This window comes from Rhea americana, unplaced genomic scaffold (genome assembly GCF_003343005.1).
Source record: "Rhea americana isolate MKP2758 unplaced genomic scaffold, rheAme1 scaffold_38, whole genome shotgun sequence".
NCBI classification, from domain to species: domain Eukaryota; kingdom Metazoa; phylum Chordata; class Aves; order Rheiformes; family Rheidae; genus Rhea; species Rhea americana.
The window spans coordinates 4,387,576-4,402,024 of record NW_028186512.1 but is presented as its reverse complement, the minus strand read 5'-3'; the positions used below and the strand labels follow the sequence as shown (position 1 = coordinate 4,402,024).

The window sequence follows — 14,449 nt, the reverse complement described above, 5'->3', positions numbered from 1 at the left end:
CCCAGGGCATCACCGACGACGACGACTGCGCATGCGCGCACCCCCCCCCCCGCTCGAGGATGCAGTCGCCGAGGAGCAGGTGCAGCCGCTCGCGCCGCTCAGCCCGAGCCAATCAGCGCTCTGCAGGTGAAATTCTGCCCAATCCGCGCACGGCTTCAACGGACTGAGCGAATCAGGACCTCAGCGAGCGGAAGGCGGTAGCGCTAGCCAATCACGGGCGCCCTCCGCGGCGCGTGCGCCAATCGTGGCTCAGCCCGCGGCTGTCGGCGCTCCCGCACGTGGCGGCGCACCCGGCAGGGCTGCGCGCGAGGGCGGCGGCGGCGGCGGAGGGGCTGTTCGCGGCTCTCGCGCTGCAGTGCTTTGCACCGGGTTTTCCATATTATCCGATTGAACTCGTGACAGACACTTGTCTTAATAACACATCTCCTGCTAGGGAAAACTGCTTGGGGAGATGGCAAATTTAAACAATCTGCTTTTGAAATCCATAAACGTGTGCTCCGGCGTGGCATTTTTAGATAAATTTAACCGTCGTGGTTCAGCTTTGGTCATGTCAGGTTGGATAAAGACGAGGCCTTTTTTTTTTTTCCGCCACTAAATGGAAACAATTTAGCTCGAATTAATCCCAGCCTTTCCCGCGCTTGGGGAGCGAGCCTCGGCGTCCCTTCTGCGTTAGAAGCTAAGCGGAGGCGCCGCACCGCTAATTCCAAACTGCTCTGGTGAAGCCTCACCGGGGGCTGTTAAGTGCGCCAGATACAAGGTTACCACCCTTAGGAACTTGCTGATCCCCCTTGATTCGCATCACATCTTTCCATTCTGGACAGCGAACAGCTTGTGAGAACTTGAGACGTTACGCGTAGGAACAGTACTTAGAACAGTGCAGGGGATGGCAGCGGCAGAAGCAGTTCTGTGGGAGATCACTAGGCACTTTTTCACACAGCATCTGATAAATAAGACTACAGCTTAGCAGTGCTGGCATGTGACACTGCATCACTTCGTGCTTCAGATCACCGAAGGCTGCCTGGGTTGCAATGCTCACGTGAAGGTCAGCGTTCGCCGATATTTGTCAGATGAATCATAAATGCCATATAATTACATTCACTGCCTTTCGTTCTGTTAAACTTCTTTCATCTGCAACCCTTCACTAAATCCTGTTTTAACAAAGTACACCCCCATGCAACCAGGGGTACGTTTCAGTGCCAGGCACCCCCTCAAATGCAGGCGTATTTCACCACCCACAGAAACCCGCATCGAGGCACACGTGCAGAGCTTTTCTGTCTGCTGTTTATGCAAACCTGTGGGTCTTTGAAAGGAAAGCGGTAAGGAAAAAAAAAAAAAGCACTATTGATGGAAGTGTGGTCATAAGAAGTCGTCAAAGGATTTTTTTGCTCAGTGCTGCAAGCCCCTTTCAGCCAGTGCTCAATCCACAAGAATCTATTTAWTATTATTTTATTCTTCATATGTTTAAGAAACAGTCTTTAAGACATGGGTGTCTTAAAATGCCTGTATACTCTCAAGCTAAGCATCCCCCATACGGACACAGATTTCTGCAGCTGGAGTTAGTTCTGTCTACCATGTTTTAATTTGTTGACAAAATAAGTCAGAATTGTTCCGTTCTCATCAGAATATGTAAAATAAATTGTAAATCCAAATAGTAATATTTATTTTTGTGATATTATATACTAATGCAGATGAGTGATTTTTTTTAATTTGGTAGTGTCATCAAAACCTAAGACTACCACGGGATTATTCCAGTTAAAAACATAGACTTTACAACTTCAACACAGTGAATATTCATCTCTTCACAAAAWTAGAAAAGCCATACTATTTCATTTCATATTAAGGCATAGGTAATGATGACAGGAAAGACCTGTTAAGGCTTAATATACTTTTCAGAAGTGCTACCTTAGTTCTACAGAAACTTAAATCTATAGACATCTTTAGCTAAAAGAATTAAGGAATGTTTTTGATGATGCATTGCACAAGACAGATGAAAACTATCCTTGCAGCTTGAAATACACATGCATCCTTTTAGAAAGGATTGCAGAATTCAAGATTTCTGCTCACTTCAGAATTGTTAATATTGCTATATTGCTACTGTTCAGTGCAAGGCATCTGTGAAAAATGCATCTGAGATCTCACATTATTCAAATACATAGTAGCTTTTTTTTTTAAAAAAAAAAAAAAAAGCATCCCAAACACCGGACTCCAGACAAGACAATTAGTTTGTATGGCCAGCAGATATTTGACTAATGAATAATAGTGAATGTTGAGAAGAATTAGGATCCTTGAATATGGGACACATTCACATTCATTCAGTTTTTTGAGAGAGAAGATTTTAAATTCAATAATCAAATCTATCTTCAGCTTTGGATTAAAAAACTCCTAATTAATTTTAATAGATACTCCTGTTTTTTAGTCTAGTCTCTTAGTGTACGTCTAGTACCATTAGAATTAACAGTAGATGTGCACTTGTATTAAACTGCAAAAAGTCATGGTAATAGTGATGACATAGGGTCCAACATAATTAATAGAAATAATATTAAAAAAAAATACTAAACCCAAGTTTGTAATTGACTTTTATATCAGAGACAAATCTTAGTGCTTCCCTTCCAAAAGTCCCTCAAAGGTTTTAAAGCAAGAATCCAGAGACACCAACCAGAGAAATGAGTAACTGCACTTCAGTAGATATCAAAAATGTATCAAATAAACTTAATTAATATTGAATTAACCTGAAAAACTTGCTTTTTTCCCATGCATGCATTTAACCTGATTATGATTATGTAGGGCAAGTCTGAGGTAGTCAATATGTTGGAGACTATACTTTAAATCATATGAAAGTACTGAGGTAAATTTCCCTACTGAGAGAGCTCAGTGATCTGGTTTGGAATCAGAACATCTTTTTATATTTTCATTTTTTACCTTCTGCTTACCATTTTTTGTTTTGTAGTTTACAGTCAATATTTACTACAGTCGATAAGTGCAACAAACAGCCATCTTTAAAGGATGTGCCTTATCCCCCAGATCAATGATCTGGGCTGAAAATTCTTACAAGCTCAAGAGAGGACTTTTACAGTGGCCTCAAACATTGTGCAAAAGCTTGCTCTGGTTCAATACAAGAGATTAAAAGGAAAATCCCAGGTAAGAACATACTTTCTGAGTCAAAAGAAGGACTGCATATGATCTGTAACTGCTTCATGTGTAACAAAGATTTCTATGAATAAATCCAGAAAATTCACTCTCCAGTGTTGGTTGTTGACATTAACATGTAAAAATACAGAAGTGTATTTCCATTACATGTCATTGTCTTAAACTTATTGGCATTGTAACACTCACAATTTAGATATCACTCCTTCAGTGAAAATCCAGAGTTCCTCCCATGCAGTGCCTTTAGTTTTGTAGCAGGACTGTGATTCTGCAGACTTGTGCAAGAAAACCTCTGCACCTCACAAAGCACAGGGAAGAGTGGAGATGAAACAGGGTCTTACTTAACAGTGCATATGCAAGTATTCACTAGGTTAACATTTACAATGTTCCTTTATTTCAAAGTGATAGGAAATGTATGCTGTGACTGCAATGCTTTTAGATACACAAAAATATAAGCAGATTAAATGAAAGACAAAGCTGGCAGTGCAGAATGAAACAATTATACCTACATAAGTCTATGCATTTCCTAATATAATTTCGGGTACTCTGATTAGCTTTTTGAAATTAAGCTTCAAGAGTTAGAGCAAAATGTCTTTTCAGTGTGAAAATAAGAATATTTGGTAACAAAATCTCTTTTATTACCTTAGGACTTTCTGGGTTTTAACTGATCAATAATTGATCTGAAATTCCTTCCAATGAGATGACACTTCCCTGTAACAAATGACAGATATAGTCTGAATGCAAACCCTGCTCCCAGCCAGTGACTCTGTTCCACTGAAAGCAATGGCAAGAGATCAAGAGAGGACATTTTTTTTAACCAGATCATGTGCTTAATTAGCAGAACATTCTAGAAGAAATGGTCTTTCTACTTAAATCATACTTCAGTAGCAGGAGCAATGGGCTGTATAAAAGAGCAATTCAGATGACAAGAGTTTTAGCAAATTTACAAAAAATTGAATTGGTAGGTACCATTTTGAAGTGTCTGACAAGATCTTTAAGACAAAGATAATCTCTGAAACACAATGTGATTTCAATGAGAGTATTAAAAGATATGATATACTAAGAACTCAATTAAGATCTTAGAAATGAAGTACAGCTTAATAATTTTCATACTCAAAGGCTCCTAAAACTCCACAGGAAAAGAAAGCATTCTCTAGGCTATCTATTCCTTTGCCTTTTTGGGTAAGGGCCCTATTCACTCTTTTTTTTTTCCCCCCAAAGAGGCTAATGCATTTTAAGACTAGAGTTAAGAAAACAATGACTTAAGAGTATTTAACTTTGTCTTCACTTAATATAATCTAAAAGCTGTGTTTTACTCCTTAGTACAAGTTTCTGTGATTAGATGTCATCCTGGACTCCTGTAACAGTGGGGGGCGGGGGAGAAAGATCTGAATGGCTGTTCTAACACCTTGGTCAGAGGGAGCAGGCTCTGCCCTTTGCCTGCCAGGTAGTTCTATGCARAGCCATTTTATTTCCCTTCTTTCTCTAGCTGTAGTTTTAGTCACTGTATTTTCACAATCCACCAGTCTCCATCTCACTCAACTTTTTTTTTTCTTTTTTTTACACTGCATGTGCTCATGAATAAAGGTGTCCCCTTGTGAATCTCTAAGCACTCTGCATTCCCCTATGTTTACAGATTTCATTCAGTTCTTAATCTTCTGAATCCTGCGATGTTTGGTCCACAAACTATTATTAAATTATTATTAATGATGTTCTTCAAAAAAGATACCCTTCTGAACAATTTTAATGTATGTAAGAATACTTAATGTTATCTTGCTCTAAAGAAAATATTCTTGCTTTAAAAATACTAGCCTACATTCATTTTAATGAATTTAATACAAATCCATGCAAAAGTGCAGCTTATTTCTCAGTATGCATGCAGTTAGACTGCACTGCATACTCAGGTGAGTGAGCACTTGTGCTTCAAGTGTTAAGGAGGTGATACAGGAATTCCGCACATCTACAAGGTAGACTGTCATTTCTCAAACATTTTAAATGACACTTTTGTGCCCTAACTTTTATTTTCAAATTTGTATCATTTTGTTTTGCATTGTGAGTAGGATTTAAGTATCAGCACATATCATTAAATAAAAAATTGATAAACAAATTATAGGATCCAAAATTATATTTAAATAGATTTTCTTTCTACAAAAATAGAATTACACATAACATCCCAGGTATTTTCTGTAATTAATACAACACAATTTGGTGAAAAGATTACAATTCAATGAAGTATAGCTGTCTGATTTTCAAGTTATTTAAACAGTAACTTAGAGGCACTTCCCATTTAAAAAATATAAAACATACCTTCTGCTGCAGTAACTTTAAGTGTAAAAGACACTCATGCTAAGTCAGAAATTTGTTTTCATATTGTTAAGTTGTTCCTATCTGGACTACTCTAAGGACTTGCAATTAATATTGACAACTTTTCATTATATATAATGAAAATATGCAATTTTCCTCCAAAATTAACCAGTTTTCTTAGAGACTAAATTAAAAACTGCACCCTTATTTTTTTCCCTAAATGTGCTCATTTTTAGTTCTGTGGTGAGACTTAACATAATTTTATGCTTTAATCCCTGAGACATTCTGTAGCATCTTGCCAATTGTTTGTAGTAATATTCAGCCAGTGTTGCCAAATTAACGTGAGATTTTCATACATGACAGGTCAACCAAGAACATTTTGTAGAATTACTTCGGATAATCAAGTTCCTCATAGTTTTTAATATTCTTCATAAAAAAAATTAACAGTTACCTCTACTCTTTTGTAATATACAGTATTAAGAACTAAATACTTTGGATTTGTTTGGGTGTTCTTTTCAGCCAGTAAGGCTTTTTGCTACTGTTAGCCAAGTTTTCAAACAAGTCTGTAAAAAGCAAAACTTCAAAAGGGTAATTTTTCCAGTTTTCACTTTTCAGAGGTCTTGATGAACACCTGAAAAAAATCAGAAGGTAAGTTATTTTCTAAAATGTGCCAAAACACTGACTGAAACATCAGCTTTTCCGTTCTTGCAAGCATGGCTGTAGTTTGAAGTTCTACTAATTCTCTTCAGTGACTTCTTCGGACTGTTTTCTACTAATGGGTTCACACACATTCAGACACTTGGAGGAAAAAAAAGTCTGTGTTCATCTGAAAATATTTGCATATTATGACTAATATCCAAGATGGTGACTGAAAAATAGCTTAAAAAGCTTAGCTGTCTCTTTTGGTTGGTTTACTTTCATGACAACCACAACCCAGATTCTAGTAACCGTACTTACAGTGTTGCAAAAACTGGAGAATCATCCCATTTTAGCATTTTCAGCACTTCTTCTGTGAAGTAAATTTAATTCCTCCCTTGAATAATTGATATACTTCTCTACTTGCGAGTTTTTTTTGCACAAAATCCCATACAAAATTAGAAGAAAATGAATGAAATATATGGTAGTGAAATTGATTTAATAGAAGACTTAAAATGTTTCCCACATGCTTACCTCACTTAGTATTGCCCATACAGGAGACTCAGAATTGACTGATAAACGAATAGCCTGTATTTTTCCTACTGACAGACTGACGTTGCCCTCGGAAATTCCATTTTCAAAAGTACCTAAATAAAAATTAAAACAAGATGAGTACTGGTATGTATTAGAACAAAATATACTTCCAAGTGAACTTTTGTGAATGTTCTAAAATACAAATTATAAATTAACTCCAGCAATGCAACATTAGGGAAAAAATCATTTGGAAAGTTCAAGCTATAAAAACTGAAATATGAAGCTATAAACAAAATGAATCCTACTTAACATGATTCATTCCATCAGTCAAAACAATTAAGAGCTTGAAAAGAATGCAAGAAAATAATCTATGACTGCAAATGTTAAAAGATAAATTAAAAAAAGTTAGCAGTGCCAATACACATATAATCCACATGGTCATGTTAAAGAACCTAAAAGAGCTTTTCTCAGGATTATGATTATTTTTGAAAGAATCATGGACCAATTCTGATATATTTCCCCCCTTTTTTTGTTTTTCAATTAACTTTGTTAACTTGGCATATTAGCATTGCAACAGAATGAAAAACACTCATCACACGTATGATATTAATTTCCTGTCAACTTGCATGTGCATCTGTGAGTTGCCAACATTTGGTTTTAGATCTCTAACTTGAGGGAAAGGGCCGAAAGGAGGTGGGAGAGAGATGCAAATTAAAGCAAACAAGAAGGGATGGTAAGCTGAAAAGTGATGTGTCAAGAGAAAAGAACAATTACATGGTAGGAGAGGCAGAGAAAGCAGCTAGCAAAGCACACTTCCCAGTAGTCCACTTTTGTTCACACAGTGGCATTTTAGTTTAGGTAATAGTAGACACTAGAACTTGTCAGGTGTGTGGAGTACCTGCAATTCATTTAGAGAAGAGATCAAGGACTTGCCCTTGAGAAGAGATCAAGGAGGGGAGAATGGGGAGCTGGGGTGTGGACAAATATGGGGGAGATGCATTGTATTATGCTCCATCTTCTTTTCAGGTTGGAGCACAAGTTACTGTTATCATAATCAATAAAGAAATCTCTTCAGCTAAGGCTGCAAAATCCAACCAGAATTATCTTATTGAGGCCTTGCAGAGAATTTCTCTAGTTAGATGCCTTGGCTTTTGCCACTACTGGTAGAGCTTTTCATTATTTAACACAAAATAGGATAATAAGTGGTCAAACATCACATATTGCAACATGCAGTAGCTCAAAGTGTTTCTTTTCCTTACGAGTTCACCTTGGAATATTGTATTTATTACAGAGTTAATTAAGTTTTCAAATGCAGAAACATTTTATATGTAAGAATAAAGTTTCTAGTTTTAAAGGTAAGTAAACAATTTACCTATCTTTAAATATCCATCTTTGGTTGCTGGATAGTTGAATTTACTTCCATTGTCAACCAGTTCTTTTCTAACATTTTCCTGTAACAAATGAAAGGATAAAACCTCCAACAACGTTAACAGGGCATAGCCTTTTATGCCAACATCATTCATAAAATGAAATAGCATTGTGTTTTCCGTTGGAAGTGAGAGACTTACATCAGCAGGCAACACTTCCACGGTAGTGTTAAATAGTTTATCACCAGGGTGCTCCATGTTTCCACTTCTGAAGAGGTACCTGATAAGAGGTATATTATGATTAAAAGTATATCATTTCTGTGTATTGCACACTTCAGAAAAAAATCCAGATGAGTAGTTTTTCTCGTTGTGAAGGATAATTTTAAACACATCTTGATCTTAATCAGTTATGGGCCACAGAGAACAGAAATAGGTGTTAAAACCTTCAGATATGTGACCAACCCATACCAGAGGATATTTACATTTTAAACAGAACAAGCATTCAACCCATCTTTCTCTGGAAAACATGAATACAATTGTATCTTTCTAGTACTCAAATCCCAAATCAATTAACTTTTACAGGCTTAAATGGCTAACGAAGATTTGCCTTGTGATAAATTCCTATCATTCTAAGGCCTAGGTGAGATGGGCTTCTGGTGTACAATGGCAGAAAAATCACTGTCTGCTAGACCACATGCTACATGCCAAGAGAATCCTCCTCTATATCAATACTGATCAATTCAGGTACTTCTAAATAATCTCCCATTAGCAGCACCATTGCTAAAGTAAGAATTCAATTATCAACATCAGCTGGAAACACCTATGGGTTCAAAAAAAAAAAAAAAAAAAAAAACCAAACCAAACCCAAACAACATTGTTTGGTTTTTAATTTTCTGGCATTAGAGTTCTTAGGATTTTGTATCCAAAAAAGACTAAGGAAATTTAAAGCCTCAACCTCCCTCCTCCAGGATCAGTTAAACAATTGAGACCTAAGAAAACCACAAAAYGTTACAAGATTAACTATATATTTTTGTGGGTTGACCATGGGATGGGAAAGGGACTAGTAATAAGGCAGTATCATACGTAAGCTAGCTTCATCTAGTTCCCACTAATAGGAAAATACAAAAATATAGGCTACTCAAGTTTCCCAAAGCATAGGCCACTAAATTAACAATGTTTGTCACAGAAGATTGCTCATGCTTCAGTGTATATAACTGTTTATCATTTTTTATCATTTAATGTTGTTTATCATGTTTTTATCATTTAATGCTGATCACAAGGTGGAGATATAGACTTCCTTTTTATATCTTTTTTCATATTATATGAGAAATCTAGAATCTTTGCAGAAATGAAAGTCTGTGTCTGGTTAGAGAGCAACTGTGACAACAGTGAATGAGTTTCCTGTCTGAATATCATTATAGAGAATACAGTAATTTGTGTCAGAGATAATCCCCTAAAGTTGTGTATGTTGCTGGGTTAGTTTTAACTTAGATCAGTTCCCCAGTCTCACACAGGAAGAACCAATCTTGTCAAACCAGGCCAGACTGCTTCTTTTCATAGCAAACTCAGTTTGAATTGTTCGTTGAGTAAATCATTCTGAAAAACATTTTTCTATCTTAAGTTACAGATACCTCTTTCTTCCAAAGAAGCACAAGCTATTAATGTGAGAAGAGAGCAGACAGAAAACACTTCTATTTTTTTTTAATGAGAAAAACACYTAAGGGGGGAATTAGCTGTAGATCCAGACACCTAAATTAGATCTCTAGATGTGAGCTAGTACCTATTATAGGTACTGATTCTATATAGTCAGTGAAACTTAAAGAGCAACTCAAGTGACTAAACACAGAATGAGATGAATAACTGGCCAGATTCTAGTGACTGTATCAAGATCTCTATCCTGTATAGTAGGAGCTTAGACACCTACCTCATATGTAGACATCTCCACTACAAACACATACACTCAAGTCTCTGAATCTGTAACTGAATGACACCTTTTCCACCTGAATGAAGTTCACTCTTAATTTTTTCTCTACAATACTGATATTTCTCTTTGGTTTCATCTACACTGGTAAGTGTGTTCACGGTCTGGGAAATGGCCTGTGAGCTGACAGCATGTAAACAGTCTTTCTGTCAGCAACTATAAAAACGAAGCTCCATTGACTAAATTCATTAGTTACAAATCAATTCCTTCCAGAATTACCATAGTAAAATGTAGAATATTAACTATTTTAACTGAAGAAAGAAAAGGAAACAATGAAGAAGCTCTCTAATTACCAAGGAAGAAACGTATTTCAGTAGCAGAATTCCAGAAGGTGAGTAGATACATAGCAGATCATGGATTTCAGGCCAGTAACCAGCCCATAGTTTACACGAACAACTGAGCACTGGTGATTTTGAGCAGATTCAGTCATTTCCAAAACAGAAACATACAGATATCCATATCATGTAATACTTACTTTTCTACTTTTAGTGGCTCTAAAAAGGTGAAGCTGATAAAGTCCCCAGCCACAGGAGCCAAAGCCCAAAAACAGTCTTTTCCTTCATAAACTTTTTCCAAGGTATATTGCTGGAAAATTCTTAGGCTTGTATCCAGCTTTGCAGGTGGATTTTTATGTGCTTTATGTAGCACATTTTTGCCAAAATCTTTATCCTATTGGATATAAAGAAATGTAATTTCACACATAAAAATACAGTGAAAACAATCTTCCAAAATCTTGAATTACTACAAGGTAACTAGTTCAGAAAATAGAGTAACTGTTTTCCAAATATAAGCCAAAAATAAGCCAAAATATATTTCTAGTAGAAATATGATACTGACTTCAGTGAAATCGCTGAGATTCAGTGTTACAGTTTATAAATCAGAGCTTTACTGACTATTTTCCAGGTGTCCAGACTTAAAAGAAACTTCTCTGAAGTGGGCTGTTTTGCGGTTGTCTACTATGCCTTCTACCAGAATACCTGCTACTGGCCTCTCCCAGAGACTACATGAAGCTCTAGTCTGATCCACTACAACAATTTTAATGTTATCATGAATGGTCTAAACGGTGCTAACAGAACACTACTGAAGTCTGACACTTCTTTGTTCTTGTCCTTAACAGATAACTGGTAGATCCATTGGTTGCCCTCAAAACTCTCCCTCAAATTCCATTGGCATTGCTATAACCATATCCTTTTTCTACCAGTACACACTTCTTGTTTTTAGTCCTTGGTATTTGGATTGTGGCTATTTGACCGTTATAATTGTCTGTGTTTGTATGGTGCATAGCACATGAAATGTGCTGTGAAGACAATCCTTACTATGTGCAATGCAATGCTGCTCTGACTTGTCATGTATGCAGAGATTCACAGCTGTTTGTCAGGAGCAGTCTGCACCACCTGCAGTTCAGATGTTAAATTAATATTATCTCCAAAATCTGTAATCAAGCACTTCTTGGCTATAGAAATGCCATCTTGTGCCAGAGATGCAGTGCTTGATACTGATGTGAGAAACAAATCAGAACATAAGCGTACAATCTAGAAATATGGAAGAAATTTCATATTCTTACTTTCAAATTCTGTATCTTTCCTGGCAAGGATGAATGAATTCCCACATGCTGAAAGAGAGATGGTTTAGCACGGATACGTAACTTTGCCTTTTCCTTTTCACAGTGCATCTAGAATGAAAGTAGAAGAGAGTGAAGTTTTGTTTAAGTAAAGGAGATGCCAAATAACACCAGAAAGGCAACTCCATTATGTAGTTGAGGGTATGAGTCCATGTGTTTGAGCCATATTTACATAAATAATTCTTAGATAAACAGGCATCTTATATATCAAACACACTGTTTCCAGAACTAGACTCATAACTCCACACACTCTGTGTAGATTTGCAGGCTTAAACATCAGTAAATTCAGGGATTTCTGCACTGTATCCCACTATGTATCATCAATTTCACCTGATTACACCTCAGAGTAATAGAAACAGATCCTCAGATCTGAAACGGTTTGATATTTTAAACAGTGCATTCTGCTTCTGGCAAATATTATATTTAAATTCTCACTTTCCTATTTAGATATATTTTGTGACATCATTAGGACATATACCAGGAATTAAATAACTATCTTAGTACTGATATCTGGGTTTCTTGATTTTTGTATGGCAGTAAATTATTTCTTTAAATGTAACTTTTGCTCTATATCTAAACAGCAGCATGGTTTGATACAATAAAGATGATATACTACACTAACATGCTAAAGGAATATGACATAAGGAGGCTTAGGATAAAGGGCTGAAGTTGGGCTTCCTGAGCTACTCTCAGTTCCACCCCTAAATTACTGTATGAATTTGGAGGATCACTTGATCTCTCTGTTTCTCTGTTCTCATATCTTTAGATTTGAGACAATAATTGTTTACTTCCTCAGTGAAGTGCTTTTAGTTCTATCAAAGAAACATAAATTCTGTCAATGCCATCTAAAGCTGGAAGTGATAGAGTCTTCATTCAGTTAGCTTAAATACCAAAATTCATAGTGAATTTATGGTTCTCACAGAAGTACTAATTAGAAGTTCAAAACCAACCAAAAGGCTATAAATAGAACTAAATACATTTACATATTTCCATAGTAGATGTTCATCAAAACAAGGTAAAAACCACAATACTAGCGAACTGTTTTATAGGCAGCTGTTTCTTTGAAAAGAGTGCTCTATCTTTACTAGAAAAATTCCGTATAAGAAAACAAATTTGTGATCTTTCTACTGATAGGATTTGCAGTTCATCCCTAGTAAAAATATAGTCTTCAGTAGGTCTCTTTTTATGCCATGCCACCAAAAGAACTACTTTTAGGAGCAACTGAGAATAATCAKTAGCACATGATAACTGGTGTGGTCATTTGCACAGAAACTGGAGTGAGGCCTCTTGCTGGGCCAACTGTCAGGGCTCCCATCTTTGCAGCCTGCTAGTCCCTACTACACTTGATAGCTCTATGCCACTGCTAGTCAAACAGGCAGATGATGGTCCATAAGAAGTAAATGCAACAAAATTTCTGAACCACTCACAGATCTGATGGTTCTGATCATCTCGGACTGTCTTTTCCAACTCAGTAGAAGGATGTAGCTGAGGATGTAGCTGAATCTTCAGAAGTTAATAGCTCAGGCCAGAAACATGTCAAACACCTATCCCCACTGGATAGCCCATACCTGCCACCAACAGGTGTCTAGTTGACCCACCAGTAAGGAGGCATAGTGTGTGAGCACTCTAGTGAGACTCTCAGAGTGTTAGGGTTTCTGACATCTTGCCTTATTTGGCTCCAGTAGGAGACTCCAGCTTTAAAATCAYGGCTTTAAACTGACAAGCACAAGAGAAGGAGAAGCTGGAATCATTGACTACTCTTCTTCCACTCCCATTTTCTGCATTCTCACAAACAGTCCCGGTACGTTTCTCCCACTGCTCCTTACCTCCCAGTAGTAGCATAAGATGACTCGACAGTTTTTTTGCTAGCCACAGCAATTGAAATTGAAATTACAGAAGTGAAACTCACTAGAAACTTGATGTTGCTACTCTGCTTTGACTTGGCCAGAACAGAGGCACATGATTTTGTCTGCTTTTCAGGAATATAGCATTGTTTTAGGCATGTCTCAGGTCTTATAAGCTCAAACAGTCATTTTAAAAATTTAAGTAAAATATTTACTCTATAGCAGCTGAGGTTGGTACATGTGTGAGAAAAATCTGAAATAGCTGATGGTAACATTAGCAATATCTTTTTTGTTTGTTTGTTTTTACCTCAGGCAGGCAGAAGCCTAATCAGAGGTGCTTAAAGCTCACTAACTCCTATGAGCCAACCTAATCAAAGGAACAGAATTTCAGTGCTTAATTCCATCCGTAGGCTGTGAGAATGGAGACTCTTCAGTGGCATAGCTAAAGTGCAAAACCAGGCAGCTTCTGCCTCTCCCAGGAGTCACCTTTCCTACACAGTAAAACTTGAACTATGTTGATTCAGCTCTCCTCGATCTTCAGCTCTGCACAACCTCTATCCTTCTCTTCTTCCTTATCAAGACAAAAGTAACACGTGCAAACACCTGGTGTGGGGACTCATTAATCAAATGAAACTCTTGAACCTTAGAAAACAGAAGAGTAGAAACTATGGTCATACCTCTGTGGCATAAGTCTGTTAAATAAGAAGAGTGGAATAGTGACCAGCACCAAACTCTGCTTAGAGAAGCAAAAAAAAACCCAAAAAACAAAAAAACAAAAAAAACACTTAACATATCTTTGGGTTCATCTATAGCGCTAGAAATGGCACCTTCTGCAGTTCAACACAATTGTTCCTTTCATTTTCTGTAAAAGAGTGTCATTCAATCCATTCAATCTAAATTTCTTCCCGCATTTTTTTGGGGGGCAAGTGCTCTCAAGTTTTTTCCCAGGTAGTTAAAGKTTTAAAACAAAACAAGCAAGGTCCACTTTCAGAGAAAAAGGTAGTGGTAGACAAAATTC

At 37.0% G+C, this 14,449-nt stretch overlaps 1 protein-coding gene across 2 annotated transcripts in view; it reads right to left on the bottom strand.

Annotated features, from left to right (window-relative positions):
* Window positions 1-3,750: 3,750 nt before the first annotated feature.
* The window catches only part of MGAT4D (MGAT4 family member D), a 42,637-nt gene continuing 31,938 nt past the window's right edge, over window positions 3,751-14,449 (bottom strand). Inside the window, exons 11-16 of one of the 2 annotated variants that reach the window (XM_085313219.1) lie at window positions 11,531-11,638; window positions 10,442-10,635; window positions 8,187-8,265; window positions 7,991-8,069; window positions 6,619-6,731; window positions 3,751-3,918 (exon numbers count right to left, since the gene is read on the bottom strand). In XM_085313219.1, coding sequence (XP_085169345.1) covers window positions 3,805-3,918; window positions 6,619-6,731; window positions 7,991-8,069; window positions 8,187-8,265; window positions 10,442-10,635; window positions 11,531-11,638 — 687 coding nt within the window. In that variant the 3' untranslated portion in view covers window positions 3,751-3,804. Of the gene's footprint in view, window positions 3,919-5,312; window positions 6,080-6,618; window positions 6,732-7,990; window positions 8,070-8,186; window positions 8,266-10,441; window positions 10,636-11,530; window positions 11,639-14,449 lie in introns of those variants that run through there. The other variant, XM_085313220.1, reaches the window with a different exon arrangement.